The sequence below is a fragment of the Dipteris shenzhenensis genome, chromosome 15 (genome assembly GCF_047967505.1).
Source record: "Dipteris shenzhenensis isolate YYH24624 ecotype China chromosome 15, Dip_SZ_1.0, whole genome shotgun sequence".
NCBI classification, from domain to species: Eukaryota; Viridiplantae; Streptophyta; class Polypodiopsida; order Gleicheniales; family Dipteridaceae; genus Dipteris; species Dipteris shenzhenensis.
Genome location: NC_141610.1, coordinates 16,601,568 through 16,622,153, shown reverse-complemented (window position 1 = coordinate 16,622,153; position 20,586 = coordinate 16,601,568). Strand labels below are relative to the sequence as shown.

The following is a 20,586-nucleotide window of genomic DNA, read 5'->3' as shown; positions in this document are numbered from 1 at the left end:
CAACCACATTTCGCGATGGTGGATACGAAGGGATTCATCCTCACTGGAGCTACTTGTTGAAGATGAAGACATCCTACAAACAAACAACCCAATAAAATTTGCTTTTCTTCAAATATTTAATTTTAAAACTCTATGGTGCATCTAAAGACGCATCTAAAACCGTGTCTGTTTGTTCTGTGGTGCACGTCTATAGGCGTGTTTAAAATCGCGTTTGCTCTATGTATGTAGACGCACAATTACACGTGTATTTAGACGCACTATTAAACGCACTTATAGACGTGGTTTTCAAATCTGCTTTTAGCACGCTCGCTTTGCTTTTCTTCACATTACTTATACTTCACGTGGCTTGCTTGCTTTGCTATTAACAGATCCACAGTTTCGATGCTTAAGAGGAAGGCACCCACACTTACTTCCAAGCTTACACTTAAGAGGAAGGCACCCACACTTATTTCTAGGCTTACAGGAGAAGAGGGTGAACATTAAGGAAGAGAAGCAACTTTGAAGAAGGAGAAGAAGCTTCCATACCTCTATCCAAGGTAAGTCTCTTTCCGGTTGATCTTTTTTGGAAGTTGCTTTCTTTGGATTTATCCTTAGTCGTATCCAAAGAAACGAATGATTTTGGTATCAGTGTTACATTTTTGTGTCGTGTACATGTCCTTTTCTACTTTTCAGAAAAGTCCGTCTGTCAGAGTGCGTCTATAGATGCATCTCAGAGCACGTCTAAAACCGCATCTACAGGCGCGTCTAGCCTATTTACAAACATAGACAGCCGCGTCTATAGATGCACTGTTATACGCAAAAATAGACGGGCTTCTCAGATGCGTCTATAGATGCGCTTCGACAGTAATCTTTTCCGGTAGTAATCTTTTCTTCCATTCCTCTTTCTTCTCAGCTCATCAGTAATCGTCTTTTTTTCTTTTTTCTAGTTCATCATGTGGCCAGGAAGCTCTTCGGGCTCACCTGATCTCCAAGAGTCTATTTTTAGGGCTTATATAATCTTTTAGGGCACCCTCCCAGTCCTGCGGAGTTATACGGGTATATGACGGGTACTCTAAACACCCCCCAAGAGTCGGCACTACAGACTCCAAACCACCCCACACCAGCTGAGATTACACCAGTGGAGTCAGCACAGCCCAGCCGGCTACACAGCCGAGGCCCTTCTCCCATGCCGTCTTATGCCCCTTCCCCCATGCCGTCTTATGCATCTTCCCCCATGCTATCTTATGCCCCTTCCCCCATGTCGTCAGGAGGTCCTTCTGTCTCACAGAGCCGTCGGCGTACTCCTGTGCAGTCGAGACTCGGTTCTCTAGCTATGAGTGGTCCACGTAGTCCCGTGCAGTCTCCAGCTATGAGTGGCCAAGGTACGAGCTCGACACGACACGGTAGCAGGCATAGTAGTAGGGAGAGCGGTGGGGGATGCATGGCACAGTGTTTTGGGAGGGGTGGTGGTGGGGACGATGATGATTCAGATGATTTGGACATGCCTCCGGGTGATGGTACGATCTTCTATGACATTACTCAGACAAGAGGCATCTTGATGGATGCATGGGGGAAGGACATCATGGCCTTCATGCGCTCTGTAATTGCTAACAATTACAGAGATTGCTTTATCCACTACAAAGACCAGCCAAAGACATTGGCTGATGAGACCCTCGCTGCTGTTCACTCTAGGTATCCTAACCCCCCCAATCATCAGTTCACAGATAAATGGGCCAAGTCAAACATTGTTACGATACTTGGCAATAAAAGATCTTCGCTTAAGAGGTAGGCACTAGCAGAGCTTGCCAGGCTCGAGGGAGGTCAACCACCAAGGGGCCCGCCCCACACCGCTCACAAGCGTGAGTGGAAGAAATGAAGTCAGCAAGGGAGGACCCCAATTTGCAGCACGTGGAGGCATGAAGGATCCAAATGGAGCAATATGGAAGCGTGCATTTCGGAGCAGGGGGTGTTGAATCATGGGAGGCCCAATTTGTAAGTATCGATCTCAAATTATATTGCTTATGTAGTTTATTAGGAGGTTGTTTCTTTGTACTAACCCCTCCGTAAATTGTGTCATCTTGCAGCTTGACATCGTGGGCAGATACCCTACTCCTGTTGAACCAGCCTATCACCGCCACCATCACAGAGGAGATACATGGAAGCACTTCTATCATGATGGGTTGATTACTAAGGAGCAGTATATCCAGGCTACTGGAGCGGCCCCCGAGGTATTTGAAAGTAATTAAATAATGTCAATATTATAAGTAAAGATTTGATTTTTCATACATTGATATATATTGTCCCTTGTTTACAGGTCCCTGCACAAGAAGACGAGGAAGGAGACGAGGAAGGAGGCACAGAAGGGAGGACAGAAGGGAGCGCAGAAGGGAGCATGGAAGGAAGCGAGGACATGGAGAACAAAGATTAGTCGTAGAAGTAGTGCTAGCTACTCTTTTTTGTACTTAAAGCCATTGGCTTGGCTTCGTGCCTCTTGTATATACACTCCTCTTATTTTTTGTACTTGAAGCCACATGACGTGGCTTGGCTTCGTGCTATATGTACATACAAGAACTTTTTGAGCTTTTAATTTTATTGCGTTTTGAAGTTGTAATGTTTTATTTGGAATTATAATTAAAATGCGGTTGGCTGTAAGAATTGAATTACACAATGTGGAAATGGGATTCCTCACAACAAGACAAAGCACCCATAGACGTGCACACAAACGCGTTTACTGAACTAAATAAAAAACTTACCGCTTCTATTTGCACGTCTATTTTCGCATCTGGAGCCCGCATCTACCAGCGCGTCTATATATCAGACACACGCGTGTATAGACGCGCACTTAGACACTTAAATAGACGCGCTTATAAATGCATTTATAGATGCAAAAATAGACGCTGGTCGAACAGACAGACGTGCTTATAAACGCGTTTATAGATGCACTGATATACGCGCTTTTTTAAAAAAAATTTACAGAATGCTATGTATGTTGTGTATGCTGTATAGTTACAAGAATCCCATATCCACATTGTGTAATTCAATTCTTACAACCAACCGCATTTTAATTACAATTCCAAATAAAACATTACAAGTCCAAAACACAATAAAATTGAAAGCTCAAAAAGTGCTTGTATATACATATAGCACGAAGCTAAGCCACGTCATGTGGCTTCAAGTACAAAAAATAAGAAAGCTAAGCCACGTCATGTGGCTTCAAGTACAAAAAATAAGAGGAGTGCATATACAAGAGGCACGAAGCCAAGCTTGTGGCTTTAAGTACAAAAAAGAGTAGCTAGCAATGCTTCTACGACTAATCTATGTTCTCCAAGTCCTCGCTCCCTTCCACACTCCCTTCTGCGCCTCCTTCCTCGTCTTCCTCATCGTCTTGTGCATGGCCTGTAAACAAGGGACAACATATATCAATGTATGAAAAATCAAATCTTTACTTATAATTTTGGCATTATTTAATTACTTTCAAATACCTCGGGGGCCGCTCCAGTAGCCCGGGTATACTGCTCCTCAGTAATCAACTCATCATCATAAAAGTGCCTCCATGTATCTCCTCTGCGATGGTGGCAGTGGTAGGCTGTCTCCACGGGAGTAGGGTATCTGCCCACCATCTCAAGCTGCAAGATGACACACTTTGCAGAGGGATTAGCACAAAGACACAACCTCCTAATAAACTACATAAGCAATATAATTTGAGATCGATACTTACAAATTGGGCCTCCCATGATTCAACACCCCCTGCTCCAAAATGCGTGCTTCCATATTCCTCCATCTGGATCCTCCGTGCCTCCACGTGCTGAAGACTGGGGTCCTCCCTCGCTGACTTCATTGCTTTCTTCCACTCACGCTTGTGAGCGGTGTGGGGCGGGCCCCTTGGTGGTTGACCTCCCTCAAGCCTGGCAAGCTCCGCTAGTGCCTGCCTCTTAAGCGAAGATCTTTTATTGCCAAATATCGTAACAATCTTTGACTTGGCCCATTTATCTGTGAACTGGCGATTGGGGGGGTTAGGATACCTAGAGCGAACAGCAGCGAGGGTCTCATCAGCCAACCTCTTTAGCTGGTCTTTGATGTGGATAAAGCAATCTTTGTAATTGTTAGCAATTATAGAGCACATGAAGGCCATGATGTCCTTCCCCCGTGCATCCATCAAGATGCCTCCTGTCTGAGTGATGTCATAGAATATCGTACCATCACCGTGAGGCACGTCTAAATCATCTAAATCATAATCGTCCCCATCGCCACCCCTCCCAGAGCACTGTGCCATGCATCCCCGACCACTCTCCTTGCTACTACGCCTGCTACCGTGTCGTGTCAAGCTCGTACTCTGGCCACTCGTAGCTGGAGATTGCACGGGACTACGCTGACCACTCGTAGCTGGAGAACAGAGTCTCGATGGCATAGGAGTATGTCGACGGCTCTGCGAGACAGAAGGACCTCCTGATGGCATGGGGGAAGGGGCATAAGACGGGATCTTGATGTGGACGATGCATGACTTCCCAGGCTATGGCGAGTGTTCAGGTAAGCATTGCACTTCTAATTATGAATAGGCAAAGGATGTGGCACCCTAAACCCACCTTCAACTCTTAATTGCGTCTATGTTCAGGTCTCACTAGATCGGGTTACCATGCATGTCCTGTTTGTGATCCTTCGCTAGTTGCCTCACGGGCAGACGCATTGAATAAGGTCATCTATGAGAATCACCATCGATTTCTCCCACCTAATCATCCTAGATATGTTGCCCCTTGGAATGAAGTCCTCCCACAATCACTCACCGCGGGAGATTGGATGAGAATTTGGGACGGTTCCACAACTCCTCCACCACTTGGCATGAGCTGGTAAGGGTTTGTAACTATCGGCTGGAAGTAAAGATTGGCTATATTGGCTGGAGGTAAAGATTGGCTATATTGGCTGGAAGTAAAGATTGCCCGCTAACACTTTATTTTATTTAGATACTCCATCTTTTATCGTTTACCATATTGGTCCCACCTCAAGATCAATCATCTGCTTGATCCCATGCATGTCTTCAAGAATGTGGCATCCACCATTTGGGAGCATTTGAATGGGACACGAGATTCCACAGGCATAAGGGAGGATCTACGTACCACAGGGAGGATGCGTGAAGCTTGGCCTCAAGAGAGACCAAATGGGCGTGTTTTTTTACCTCGTGCACCGTGGATGTTATCAAAGCCAGAGATGGCGACGGTGAAGTGCGCTATTACTACAATTCATACTCCCACTGGATGCATGAGGTGTTTGAAGGGAGCCTTTACAAAGAGTAAGAAAAGAGGTGTAGAGCAATTATATGACTTGAAATCTCATGATTGGCACAAGATGCTCCAAGTAAGTATTTTATGTGCATAATATCTTTTTCCTTTCAAATTTGTGAGTGAATAGTTATAAGCAACTAATCAACCACCTCCTCGTGGGTTCAGTTCATACTACCTACTAGCATTTCACATAGTGCATCGAAGGACGTGAAAGATTGTATTTACAAGATGGGCGAGCTTGTGAGGTACTTTACATGATACAAAATATGATGCGTATCAATGCTCCATGCAAGTTTGAATGCATATTGCTAATATGCTGTACTTTTTTATTTCTAGGTATGTGAGCTCAAAGGAAATAGATCCCACCATGCTTAAGAATGCTCGAGTTATGTCAGTGGAGGCGGTTTGTTTAGTGGAGGAGACATTTCCACGTTCTATTCTCACAAGCCAACTACATCTCATAGTGCATTTGGTGGATGAGATTGCTATATGCGGTACTATACATGCACGACAGTTGTTCTTCCTTGAGCGCTTCGTGAAGACCTTAAAGGGCTTCGTGAGACAAAATACAAGACCCGAAGGTAGCATGGCCGAGGGTTGGTTGGTACAAGAGTCACTTGTATATATTTCTAAGTTTCTTGTTGATGTGGATAGCTCTCTCCCACAACTATGGAGAGATGATGAAGACCTAAGGATGACCTCTATTGTGCGTCAAGGAAAAGGATGCAACAAAGTAATAGACACAGAGTTGCATAATAGTATCAACCTCTTTTGCGTGCTTAATAGTGATGTGATGAAAAGATGGGTGATAAGATACGAGGATGCAAAGGCAAGAAGACAAGAAGAAAGGGCCCTCTTTTGTACACACCACGGATCTCGTGTGCCATACCCTCACTATCTAAGAGCACTTCCAAAGGATATTCATGTGGATTGGCTACTTGATGAAATGGAGAAAGCAGAGAAAGATGAGGGGATGCATATCACAATGGAAGAATGGGAGTATGCTAGGGGATGCATGAGCAAGGTCGGTATATAGAATCTTATGCATAAGTTAGGAGCTTTCAATAATTTAGATTGCTTATTTAATTGAGTTTTTCTTGGTGTAGTGCACTATGTTCAATGCTATATGGTGTGAAGGCAAGCATTTTCGAACACAACGGATTGATGATAAGAGAAACACACAACACTGCGGCGTCATTGCTAGCTTTGAGGGAGCCAATGGAGCCATGGATGATTATTGTGGCATAATCCAAGATATTATTATGCTTGACTTTCGACGCTTCTTTGTGTATGTTTTGGATGTAAAGTGGTTTAAGGACGTGGTGGAAAGAGGCCCTAATGCAACAATCAAACACCATGCAAGTGGCTTTGTAACTATTGACTCCACAAAGTTTTGGCAAAGTAGGAAGGACACACTAGTAGTACTGCAACAATGTGAAAAGTACTGTGCACACATATAAAAATACTCGCTTTTAAATATTTGATGCAAGAAAAATAACATGATTGTATTTGTGTTTGAATTAGGTTGTCTATCAACCAATGGTGGATAATAATAGATGGTGGCATGTCATACCTATTATGCCACGTTCCAAAGTGATGTATAGTACATTTACTAATATGGAGCGTATGGAGGATGATCATGGCCATGGACGTGATGATGATCATGATACGAGAGTGATACGAGAGAGGAGGATGATCATGAGATAGGAGATACAGATATTCAGGCCATTACCCGTGAGGACGAGCCTACCATTTGAGATGCTGATTTCGATGAGCACATGAGTGGCACAAGTAGTAGTGGATTGAATGTATTTGTAGATCTAAACACTTGTTTGGATTTTGAATGGTAATAATGGGCAATGTTTGGAAAGCAATTATGTACACCAAAATCTCACTTTCTGTATTCTCTGGTTTGCGTCTATCTACGCGTCTAAATGCACGTCTGATTCTCAGTGTAAACACGTAAATAAACGCGCTAATACATGCGTAAATAGACGTGCCTATAGACGCGCCCGTATTTTCTCAGTTTAGACGTGCAATTAGACGTGTTAATACATGCGCAAATAGACGAGTTGTTAGACGTGCGTTTAGACGCGCCCGTAATTCCTCTACTAAAGCAATGCCAATAGATGCGCCCACGATTTTGCGCATCTACCAAGCGCATCTATAGTTGCTTTGTGTTGTTGTGCCTGTAACTATATAGCATACACAACATATACAGCATTCTGTAAATTTAAAAAAATATATTATGCAGCGCGTCTATCAGTGCGTCTATATACGCATTTGTCTGTTCGAGAAGCATTTATTTGCGCGTCTATAAAAGTGTCTATAAGACCATTTATAAATGCGTCTATACACGCGTTTAATGATGCGTCTGTCTGATTTTAAACATTTTTAGCAGAGCGTCTATTTAGGCATCTAGATGCGCGTCTATACGCGTATCTGTCTACTATATAGATGTGCTATTAGACGCGGGTCTATAGACGTGTCCGTAAGTTTTTTTTTTAAAGTTCAATAAATGCGTCTGTGTGCGCATCTGTGGACGCTTTGTCTTGTTGTGATTTGTAACTCATGCCAATATGGAAGCGCATGAAAGATCGACAGTTGTTCCATACCAGGAGGAGGCTCCGAACTATTAGCTCTCCTATCTAATCTAGTCACTTGCCTTCCTATGGTCTAGTGGTGGATCGAGTTGACCTTCACGTGCAAGATGATCTTGAAAGTGGAAACTATTGAGCATGACCTTCATAGACCATCTTCCTCATATGTTTGGAGTTTCATGCATTCAAACTAGGACCACAAATAGGACAAGCATGATACCCTTGTGTTATTAAGTCCTACATATGTGCATGCATAAATAGGTCATTATACATGCATAGTGTAGTTCTAACAAGATGAAACATGAATTGCTTTACTAGATAAGCTCTTCCATAATTTTCATTTCCTGAGTTTTAAAACTTATATCTTCCCTTAAACTCTCTACTTGTTGTATCAAAATTTCACTAACCGACATCAAATAACAAATATCGAGAGATGGTGTGGACACTATCTTGTTTTTCAAAACTAGGCCTTATGTGCTCTGCTTTTAAACTAAACGTTAATGGACAAAAAGAATTTAAAACGAGTTGATCCCATGTTTTATACTCACGTTCTTAACAATAGGTCTTTACAATGTGGTGCAATTTCTTGAAAAAGGGGCTTCCATTAAGACTACAATGGAGACTTTCGTACGAGTCTCTCCCAAGTGTCCGTCAAACAAGAAGAATAATTTAGTTTACTTATATGATGAGAACTCGTATTTTCATCTCTTTTGGACTGACTTCTCAAGGGCTCGGACAAAAAAGAACTTACAGTACCTGGTGGCAATTTTTAGCAAAGTGAAGGTCGCCAGGCCAACAACCCTATAGAACTCTGAGCGGCCACTAGTACTCTGGTAAAGTCTCTGGGATGGCTTTCTTTCCCAGGCCCTCGGCCTATGAACCGTGCAGCACAGCAAGTTCTGCTTACCCTGAAAAAGCAGGTTGCCTGCCCTTTTATCATACCCAACACTGCAAAGTTCTCGCAGCTGCCGTTGCTGCCACGATTATGGCCCATCCACATGGCGTACCGCCGCGGATGACGATCGAGATGAACTAAGCCCTGATTGTCTTCACGGCAATCTTCTGGAATAACCTCACACCGCTCATCATTCATGCTGTAGCTAAATTCCATTTGCTTCGACTGTTGCGAACAAGGTCGACGTTGATCGAACCTACCGTGCTCTACTAATTAGCTCAAGCTTTTAGGATCGAGTGCTGTTGTCTACATTATATACTTAGAAAGATTCGATCGAATATCGCACGTGAGCTCCAGTTACGATGAGTAAGCCCTAGGGCTGGCTAGCTGGGGAAGTATAAGAGACTCGAGCATGGTTATTAGCAACTAAGGCACCGAATGCAAGGGAGGCTAGCTAAGAATCTCAGTGTCCCGTAACGTGTAAGCTCTGAACGAGACGCCTGCCTCTAGGTTGGACGGGTCTGTAAAAGTATATCAAGGAAATGCTGCCACCTGTGAATGAACCACCCATTCAACGTTACACGAACGCCAACCGTTCAGTCGAGCCGATCAGAAACGTACAAACGAGCGGGCTGTCAAACTGATAAGATGGAGGAGATGAACGACCCATCATAACGTGCTAACAAGCTTTGCACAATGTCACCCTTTGTTAATTAAGTCCATGACAGCATAGATTGTCTGCCGAAGGCAAAAGTAGTTGGGATTTGGTTGAAAGAAGACAGAAATTCTCATCAAACCACAGAACTGTACTACGGATTTCCAAGGAACAAACAATCAAGTCCTCCGAATATTACACATGGATGACTATTTGTGACACGATGCTATACGGTCCGTGACTGAACAAACGGAAAGATCACCAGCAGGTGTAAGGAACTCAATATACATATACATACAAGTTCACATCTATAGATTTTTTAAAAGCACAAGAATCATCACCGAAACGAAAATTTAGTGTTGAATGGAACAAACATTCACCAGCTGAATATTAAAAAATCCTCCTCCAGCAGCGGTAACCGCCTTGAAGGCTTCAACATACTTTTTTCCTAGCTTATTGTAGCGGTGTTTAAGATCCCTTATAAACCTCCGCATGGACATGCAGCAGGAACCACTCGCCTCCAAATTTACTTCAGTGGATTGAAAACCCGCGCCACTTCATAGACTAAAAAGTTCACATGTATGAAGGACGCTTCCAAGCCCATGTCCAACCTGTCTGCAGCAATGGATATAGAATTAGACCTAACTCAGCGAAACCAAATACAGCACCAAAGTAACTGCATGCATTCCATACAATAGTACGTCATAACATACTATCGAGAAGCCAATCTCCCCGCTGATACAGCAAAATGTCATCTGAAACCAGGTACCCGTCTCCTATCTTGCCCCAGCTTTGAGCTGGTATCAGATCAGGTATACGTAACCACAACCACTTACATATGCTTTTCTAGCATCTGTATATACAATATATGGACAAGGCGAAGCTGTCCATCGAATTCTAGCTATCAGTCAAAAGCTCTGTGAGGTCGAGGAAATTCCTCAACGATGATCGGTACTAGAAAGACAACGATTGCTAAAAACGTTTCCCGCAGCATTTCGGGAATAGAGAGACGTCACAAGCACCTCTGTTGAAAACGCTTAACTACGCATACCGTCAAACATGCGTTTTGCGCGTTTTCCTTTCTGTGCACCGTGCCTGTGCGGATAAAAGCCTATAACATGGATAAATGGTCGCTGGGCATTGCTGTTGCATACAGCTAAAGAGGGTAATTGAGATGTATCTTTCGGGAAAAACGAACGAGCTGGCATTTGCTGAGGGATTAAGATCTGACACTGCGCATGCTATCGCGTAGGTCCAAAAACACCAAGACTACCTGAAGATCGAGATGTCCGCTTATGCCAAGAGTTTGACTCTGAAGTGAAGCGAGCCCTGCGGTTGACCTCAGAACAAAACCCTAAACAAGAAACAAAAAACCTAGATGCAGTTGAGAAAAACCTGTTGAGTAATCTCCAAGAGCCCTCGAGCACGTCGATACAGTGGCCGACTTCCAAGCCTCCACTGATACCAAATCCGTTCGGGCCAGCAATGTACGATAGCTCGAAGAATCGATCTGCTCAGCAATCCCGCATAAACCTTCCTCTAGCCAAAAGCGCGTCCCCTAACGTGAGTGCCAGCTACTGTGAGTAAAAGCTTCACTAGATCAGAATACCGACGACGGTGCGCAACCTATTGTTTCATCAAATACCACTATTGGCCGGGGCAAGTGTCATCGTCACTGCTGGGTTGATCGGAAGGAGAAGAATGAAACCGGGCAGCTTGTTGGCTGGGCGTGCGGCCAGTGTATGCACTGAGAGGCGCGAACATTCCCAGTTGTCCGTCGGGGCCGAGATCGAGGCCGGGTTGGGTAGAGCCGTGCTGCAGGAACAGAGAGTGAAACGGCATATGCGCTGCTGCATGGTGACCCTGGGAACTGATCGGAGGGCGGGGCCAGGAAGCGGAGAGAGAGATGCGGGGGCTGGAGGAGGGAGGAAGCTGTTGGGGGGCGATGCTAGGGGAAGCGGAGGATGAAGAAGCCATGGCGAGGTGGAAGGAAGGAGAAGCTGCGACTCTGAAGACGGAGGAGGAGGAGGAGGAAGAAGAAGAGGAGGAGGAAGGCCAGATCTGATCGGAGGAAGGAGCGACGGAAGTGGAGAGCATCCAGATGGGTGTGGAGGACGGAGGGGAACGTAAGCCGAAACGGTGGTCGGACGACGGATCGAAGAGGAGGGCTCCGGCAGCGGAGGGGAAGCTCCGCCCCTCAGCGCCGCCCATCGCTCCTTGGATTTCGTGTTGGAACCCCGCCGCCGCCGCCGCCGCCGCCTCCTGCCCAAATCCGGCGCTCATCCGGCGGCTCGCCTCCATCGCCCTGTTGGCCGCCTCCATCACCCTCTCCTCCCCTCTCATCCCTCGCATTTGCTCCTCCATTCGAGCCCCGCCCATCTCCCCCTCCCCACCGCCTCCTCCCATTCCCAACTGTAGCGCTCCATACGCCACCCTCTGCACCTGCTGCGTCGTTGATCCCCCCCTCAGCACCCCCGAGATGTTCATCGCCGACGCTGGAATCGTCCCCGTCCCCGTCGCCGCTATGATCGAGGGCTCTGCGTGGTGTAACAGCCACTGGATCGTCTCCCCATCCGACTTGTGGCCCAATTCCCTAGTTAACTGAAATATCCTCGCCGCGCAGACTGCAGGCATCCGGATGCGCCGTCCTCGCCCGTCGACCTTCGTGTGCCGATCCTTGTTTGATGACCGCTTGGGCGCGAGCTTCTTCTCCGCTTGTCCTTCGCTTGTGCATTCGGATGTGCCTTCTTGTTGTCCTCCCAGGTCAGTTCTGGTGCTCAAGGAAACCCCGGCGCGTCGTTCTCCTGCCGCGGTTAGGGCGCTAGACGTGGCTCGCGATGCATCGAGCTGCAATGCAGACTCCGATCCGCGGATGGCTGCCATCGTATGGTGATGCGCAGCTTCGCCATGTGCCATAGCCTGGAGAACGCTTAAATGAGAAGTTGCAAGGTACTGGTCGTGATCTGACAAAGTAGGCGGGACACCATGCCCGACGAATCGTGTCGCCTGCTGTTGAGCTTCTGCTCGATATGCAGCGAGTTGTGGAATCCTACTGTCAGAACGGCTGCCACCCGCGCTGGAGTCTCTAGTTCGATCCGTCGATTGGCCTTGTGCCCCGCGACCATCCGAGGCCATGCTTATGCAGATGCTAAACCGCGACACACAGGCAAGCCCTAGCGAGGGCATCACTGGCTGCAAACATTTCAAGGCGCGACGCAACAACAAGAGGCTTTGCGAGGAGCGATTACAGGAGGAAAGCGGGAAGAGGGGAGGATGACGGTTGCAGGGGCGGCTGGAGGAGCACCACAAGACTTTAATGCATCGTGGAAGCACTACTGCTGGATTACAGAGATCCATGGTCCATAACTGCAGCTCTCTCTGTTGGAGAGGGAACAAGACAATGTATCTTCAATCGGAAAGCGCCAGCGAAACCTGATTTTTATCTGGTGTGAGCGATGAAGGACGTGACAGTTGAGTATTGTGGTGCGAAGCTCGCGTTTAACGTGGTGGGCGATGCGAGCTGCCGGAGGGCAACGGGAAAGAGGACTGACGAGGAAAGTGGAAGCGGCAAAAGACTACAAGCCTTTCAGAACGTCATTCTCCACGATCAAAGTCTTGATCTTCCTCTTGACTTGAGCCTCTGTGTAATTTAAGCGATGGTGCGAGGTGGATGGGGGCAGGAGGAGGGTGGAAAGTCAATTAGTTGGCTGCGCGGGAGGGAGCAGACTGGAGAGGCCATGATGATGATGATGATGATGAAGATCCAAGCTCGATCGATAGGGCACGAGTGGTGGCGTGAAGTTGAAGGGTAAGAGATTTCAACCCAACCCACACCCAAACCCAAAGTTTACCCAACCCTTCCAGCTCTCAGCTCTCTTCTTTGTCATGCTCGCTTCTTTGTCATGCTCGCCCCACTTTCCAGCTCTCCTTGCACCGTGGTTGAGCCACCCATTGCTCCCTCTCTTGAAAAGACACTTTCTGGACCACTCGCACGGCTCCAGATTCCTTATAGATCCCTCCAATCCGTGTCATGCAAGTTCTTGTGTTGTCAAGCGCTCGACCATTTGCTTTCAGTCATGCTCAATGTTTATAGTTATATCAGCCAGTCTCCCTCCTCTTCCTCGCCCCCCACCTCTCTCTCTCTCTCTCTCTCTCTCCACTCTCTTTGTTTCTCTCTGCACACTAGCTAAATTGTGCTATACTCTCTCTCTCTCTCTCTCTCTCTCTCTCTCTCTCTCTCTCTCCAGACTCACACACACACACAAAGTGATAGCCATGATGCCACCAAACTATGTTTTTAGCATTGCAATCTGTCCTTCCATCTTTTTGATTGCATTTTCTCTACTATCTCATTTTAAATTTTCGTACCCTTTCCTTTGCACTTGCATTTTCTCTACCATCTCAATCTAATTTTCCCTCCCATTTGCTTTCCTTTTTTGTCCTAGAAAGTTACATCCTAACTTCAGTATTCATTCTTGATGTATACTAGAGGTTGTAAGCTCAAAGGTAACTACGTACTACACACTACACTAAGCTAAGCTATCACCACAATACATCTAAAGATATATACAATATATTGCATTGATGTTCATTAGAGGGTGTACACTCGAAGGTAACTACATACTACATTAGATTAGAGCTTCTACCTTAATGCATCTAAACTATGGCCTACATACATAAATGCAGTAGCATTTGTGAACATAACAAGTTGAAACTAATGTACATGTTACTAGGTATTCCACAAGTGTTCATGGGAAAAATTTTATAGCCTCACGGTGCACTAGTTTGAGAAGTCGCCACTAGTGCTCTTCCAAGAAACTCTAACAATGCAAACTATCTCTCAAGGACAAGTAGCCATTTTATGCTAGATAGCCTTTTATGCTAACTAGCATATATGAATGTCTTGATCCATCTAGGCCGTATGGGGAGCAGGCCTAGATGGATCCCTGAGTGTGCCCACGGTGGGAGAAGTTGGTAAAAGACCCTAAAGATAAATTTGGGGAACACGTCTTTTTCCTTGCCAAAAATTTTCTGCGATGACAAGTTTCACCAATCAGGTGACTCCATGTGGAATTATGCACTAGACTTATATATTGAGGGGCCAGGGGAGCAAGCAGGGCGTGACGGGAGGTGGCTGGCAATGCGCCATCATCGTTGCGTCGTGGTGGCGTCTCTTTTCGCAGCTCGTGTGTTGCGCTGCCTCCCTCACTCACCATCCATCTTCTGATTCTGGGTATCCATCTTCTTCCTCACTTTGTCAGGAATCCAGCCTCACTAGTTTATAAAGTACTCCTCTCTTGTTGTTGGTTTTCGTTCTTGTTTGCAAATTTCGTATAACGGACTTTTGCACCCTGTGAATGAAGACGACCGCCTTTGCATTTCTCAGCCAGCCGATCCTACTTTCGCCTGCCTTGACTCTTGGGTGTTTACACAGCACCACGACGATCCGAGTCTCGAGATGTATGGCTGCAATTTGCATATTTTTTTGCGTATAACGGAATTTTGCACCCTGTTCAGAATGAATGTGAATGAAGAAGACTGCCCTTGAATTTTTCGGCCAGGCGCTTCCTGCTTACGTCTGTCTTGACTGTTTTCACAGCACGACGACGATCCTGGTTTCGACCAAGTCTCGAGATGTACTATTGGAACCTTGCAATTTGCATAGCAGGCGGCTACTTCATCAATCATCGTCGAGATCTGCTTACATCGGTACGTTCACGGTCGCATTGCATGCACAGAGAGTGTGCTGCACGCAAGAGCCGCCTTATATTGGAGACCTTGACCTCTCAGCCCTTTCCACTTTTCACTGGCGGAAATTCGATTCGCTTCGCCAACGTCTTGAAAATTGGTGCGCTTCTTTTGCTGAGATAGTACTCCTGTGTTCTTTCCTTTCCTCCTCTCACAAGGGGAAGGCTCGAGTCCTCTCTCACTCTCTCTCATATTCCAGCTTCAAGTATGAGGTAAGTACGACCCAACCACACCAGCAAGGCTTACGACGACGACATCAAGCGCTTGATGAGAAAGCTATTCCGATCACCACAAGCATTATGCAGGGAGTGCCATCACTCGCAAACACTGTCATTCATTGGCAACTTTCGTTCCCAAATATTAATTGTTCACGAGATGATGTGCACATGCCATTTTGTCTCACATAGGAAAACACATTACGCCTCATCACAAAAATAGTACCATATTATTCATACTTAACCCTCTCGTGGAAAACAAAATCAACACATTAAGGGAAAGTGTGATTTAATAGACTAGACGTGATGTCATGTTGAAATCTAATGTTAACAAAGCTAATATTCTACCCCACGATCCCATTACATGAACACATGTGGTAATGCTCTCATACTAATATGGCCCTTGTGAAAGTGTAAACACTAGCTTGTTATGGTTAAAGCAAAATAGAGCATGAATCTTTTATGTATTTTACATGGTGTTTGCAAATGGTCCAAAAAGAAAGGAGAAGAAAGATACGTCGGATTCAAGTATTCTCTTTAAATATGGAGTTAAAGATTCTTATCTTATAGCACCTATCCTCAAGAATCTTCAAATTGTAAAAAAATGTGAGAAAAATATGGACATTTGTTATACAATTGAAGTTAACTATTAGAACCAAAGAAATAGATTTGCAAGTATCTTCATTTCAAAAAGTATAAGCAATGAAAGGGGTTTGTTTTAAAACAGGAATATGCGAGTTTCTCTAAAGGCATCTTTCACCATTATATTGCCATATTCCACTAATGCAACTAAGGAATCGGGGAACACCCATTTCATTAATTTTGGACTTATTTTCTTTCTTTGGACAATCCTTCCGAGATGGAAAGTTTACTTTATGAAAATATCATTCGAGAATCAAAAGTTTACTTTCTCGCACTATCATTTTCACAAAATAAATTTCATAATATCTCTCTATAATGGTGCACTAATAATGCAAAAACTAATCTTAAATCCAAGTCTTGTATTTTTGCTTTTAAGAATCCTATTTATTAAACAAAAGAAGTCTTAATGAAAAAACACTTAAAATTCAACGTAAAGACTCATTATATTTACAAATTTAAAATATTTAAATAGAGAAGAGACATGGAAGACTCTTCTGTATTCCAAAGAATAGCAGGTGCTGTGCAAATTATTTCCTCCTCTTGATGGATAGCTTTGTTGTGGTACATCATTTTGGTAACTTGAGAATGCTTCCTCATTGGATGTTGGTATGGCTTTGTGTTATGGTTTAGAAAAGGCCATGTAACTGGCTAGAAATGCTACTCAAAAAATGCCTGTAGGATGAAATTCTTTTAAAGAAGTCCAAATATTTTCTGGATTTGGTTAGTCATGTAGTTTATCGTTAAAAGCTGGTTTTAAATAGTAGATGAAACAACGTGCATGGATTGGCCTTGCCTGCCTTTCCTTACTCGTTTTTTTTAAAGTTCTTTTCTGAATTGTTGTTTGGTAATTGGGAATGTTGATTTGTTTACCTAGGCTGCCTTCAACTTGACATTGGTAGCATAGCATACATACAAACACTGTAAGTATGGATACCTACAAGACTATCAATCTCTTACGCAATACCAGTATCAAATTCAGAGGCCTCATTAATATCCCCTCTCATGTGCATGGGAGGTCCTGGCTTCTCTTCTATTAATTGGTTATGGGAGGTTGAAGAGCTTGGGCCATTCATAGTAACAAGGATGGAGCTAGCATATCTTTGAAAAAAGATGCTTGGAACAATTGTAAGTACCTAATAATATTGATCCGAATAATGCGTCAATTCCCTCGCATGTCGATCGAGTGAAATGCATCAGCTCTTCTCATGTCGATTAAGGAATTCAATGTTACATAATATCTTATAGCTTGCTATAGTATGCCATTGAATCTTCCATATTGCAAATGTTAAAACTGAGTATCGTCGAAGTGCAAGGAGTGACTCATAGCCACCACTGTTCTACCCTTGCATTATCTATAGCTTTGGATAAGGGACCCTGAGGTTGAGGAACCATTAATTGTTCTTTGCTACGTAGATAATTAAATTGTGATCCTCATCTTCCCATCATTCTTGATTGCTCAAAAGCGCAAGAGAGTGTCCTACTTGTGTGGAGAGGCAAGATATAGAGTAGATCTTAAAAATTTGGATGTGCCTTGTAAGGTTCTGCGACATTTTTTGATAATCCCTCGCATCCAACATATGTTCAAGTGCAATTCCATTGCAAAGCTCAAGTCATGGCATTCCTCCCATCAATCAATAGATGGCAGGTGGAGAACTCCCGCAAACACTCCTGTATGGAAGCATATTGAAGATACATGGCCAAGCTTCGTCGAGGAAGAACCTAGGAACTTGAGACTTGGATTGGGTATGGACGGTGTGAACCCATTTGGTCTCAAAAGCACCTCTTACAGTGTATGGCCACAGTGATATTGGTGAATTATAATCTTCCACCCTCTATGGCGATTAAGAAAGGACATGTTATAGTATCCCTTCTAATTCCAAGGAAACATAAAGTAAAAAATCCTAATGTTCATCTTTGATTGATGAGCTAGAGATACTTTGGAGAGGTATCGAGGTGCATGATGTGAGCAAGCCGCCTCCCTCATCATGAGACTCCAATTCCAGAGCAATCTTGATGTGGATGATGCATGACTTCCCAGGCTATGGCGAGTGTTCAGGTAAGCATTAAACTTTTAATTATGAGTAGGCAATCAATGTGGCACCCTGAACCCACCTTGAACTCTTAATTGTGTCTATTGTTCATGTCTCACTACATCGGGTTACGATGCATGTCCTGTTTGTGGTCCTTCGCTAGTTGCCTCATGGGAAGACGCATTGAATAAGGTCATCTATGAGAATCACCATTGATTTCTTCCACCTGATCATCTATGTTTGCAAAATAGACTTTAAAGCTTACTTGAGTAATGCATTCAAACTTGCATTGCTCCATCCATAGATGGTTTGCAAGTTTAGTAACTCATGGCAGGCACATAGAACAAAGAATGTGCACCCCTCAAATAGTGGAGTCAATGCTGCAGTAAAAAGATTGTCCTGCTCCACCATCCTATCATCCTTACCTGAGGACTTATATATATATAAATCCCGCACCATATTATCAAACACCTCCTCCTCCATGGTCTCATGAGGTAATGGTGGAGGGATATTATCACCATCACTCCATGCATCCATAACGGTCCCTCCCAAAGATCCCACCTCATATTGCCGATGCTTCACCTCCTCATGACGAGCATAGGACAACATATGCAAGTGTGGCACTGCATCTTGTATCAAATTAAACAAGGATCATATATCAAACACATGAACACCAATAGATATCTCAATCAACCTTAACTCTAACACTTACCATGTTTACAGTCGCATCCCATTCTAGATACTTTGAGACATGATTGAGTGTAATTCTACATGCACGACACATGTTTCCTCGACATTAATCACACATACATTTGATTTTTTGCTCCAACCACATTTCGCGATGGTGGATACGGAGGGATTCATCCTCACCGAAGCTACTTGTTGAAGTTGAAGACATCCTACAAATAAACAATCCAAAAAATGTGTTCTTGCATGAGTTGTAAATGTCAAAACTCTATGTAGCGTCTAAAAGCGTGTCTAACACTGCATCTATACTGTGAAACGCATCTATAGGTGCATCTAAAACATAGTGTAGATGCGCATTTAGATGTGCTTTTAGATGCGTGTTTAGATGCGCTTTAATTAGATGCACAGACTACAAGCTGATTTTCGAACCTACTTTTAGCGCGCTTGCTTTCCTTCACATACTTTTAGCATCGCATGGCTTGCTTTCCTATTAACAGACATAGCTCCAGGCATCCACACTTATCTCCAAGCACCCACACTCATCTCCAGGCTTACACAGTCATCCCTAAGCATACAAGAGAAGAGGGCGAACAAGGAAGAGAAGAAAGAGAAACAACTTTGAAGAAGGACAAGAAGCTTCCATACCTCTATCCAAGGTAAGTCTCTTGGCGGTTGGTCTTCTTTGGAAGTTGCTCTCTTTGGATTCATCCTTTGTCGTATGCAGGGAAGGGATGTTTTTGGTACTGGTGTTGTTCTTTTTGGGGTCGGGCGCATGTCCTTTTCAGCTTCTTTTAAAAAGGCATCTATTGGAGCACGTCTATAGATGCGTCAAACATCATCTCTAAAAGCACATCTAATTTTTGGAAAAATGGACAGTCGTGTCTATAGACACGCTGTTAGATGCATCTATAGATAGGCTACAATAGTTTTTCATGTATGTTCTTCCCTTTCCCCTTCCCCTTCCCCTTCCCCTTCCTTTTTCTTCTCTTTCCCTTCCCCTTCCCCTTCCCCTTCTCTTTCCCTTAAGCATTCGTGAGGAAATAAGGGATTGCATGAATGATGGAAATAAGTGATTGCATGAGGGCGGGTCCAAGAAAGAGGAAAATTGGACTAAAGCATGAGGGCGGGATAAAGAAAGAGGGCATGCATGATGGAGCATTCTTTTTCAGTCTTTTTTCTCTTCTTTGTTCCTCTCTTTTCCCCTCTCCTTTCCTCTATTTTCAGCTCTCTTTCCTCCTCTTTTTTGCTCTCTGTTTCTCTCTTATCTCCTCTCTTTTTCTCTCTTTTTTCTCCTCTTATCTCCTCTCTTTTTGTCTCTTTTTTCTCATCTCTTTTCCTCTCTTTTCTCCTCTCTTTCCACCTCTTTTCTCCTCTCTTTTTCTCTCTTATCTCCTCTCTTTTCCTCTATTTTCCTCTCTTTTCTCATCTCTTTCCTTCTCTCTTTTTCTCTCTTTTATCCTCACTTTTTCTCTCTTTTTCCTTCTCTCTTTTGTCCTCTCTTTCCTTCTCTCTTTTCGTCTTTTTTCCTCTCTTTTCTTCTCTCTTTTTCTCTCTTATCTCCTCTCTTTTTCTCTCTTTTTTCTCCTCTCTATTTTCCTATCTTTTCCTCTCTTTTCTCCTCTCTTTCCTTCTCTTTTCCCCTCTCTTTTCCTCTCTTTTCTCCTCTCTTTCCTTCTCTTTTTTCCCCCACGTGAAGTTTCAATAGCTTGACATTGAGCAAGTAGATACAGACTTCTATCACTCTAATTCAAAGAATGGACGAGTCGGTAATTTTTTATTCAATGTCAAGCTATCACTCTATTTTTTCTTTTGCATGATGGAAATAGGGCATGCATGATGGAAAGAGGGCATGCTCAATG

The 20,586-nt window shown here is 44.2% G+C and overlaps 1 protein-coding gene across 2 annotated transcripts; it reads right to left on the bottom strand.

Moving 5' to 3' along the window:
- Positions 1–9,676: 9,676 nt before the first annotated feature.
- Positions 9,677–13,158, bottom strand: LOC147893452 (uncharacterized). 2 transcript variants are annotated; one of them, XM_087385842.1, is made up of 2 exons: positions 10,801–13,158; positions 9,677–10,020 (listed from the first exon to the last, which is right to left on the bottom strand). In XM_087385842.1, exon 1 carries the CDS (start codon positions 12,760–12,762, stop codon positions 11,053–11,055), a length of 1,710 nt encoding a protein of 569 aa, XP_087241968.1. In that variant the 5' UTR covers positions 12,763–13,158; the 3' UTR covers positions 9,677–10,020; positions 10,801–11,052. The 2 variants fall into 2 exon arrangements, with proteins under 2 accessions (XP_087241968.1, XP_087241969.1); XM_087385843.1 differs by having other exon boundaries at positions 9,677–10,016.
- Positions 13,159–20,586: the final 7,428 nt, after the last annotated feature.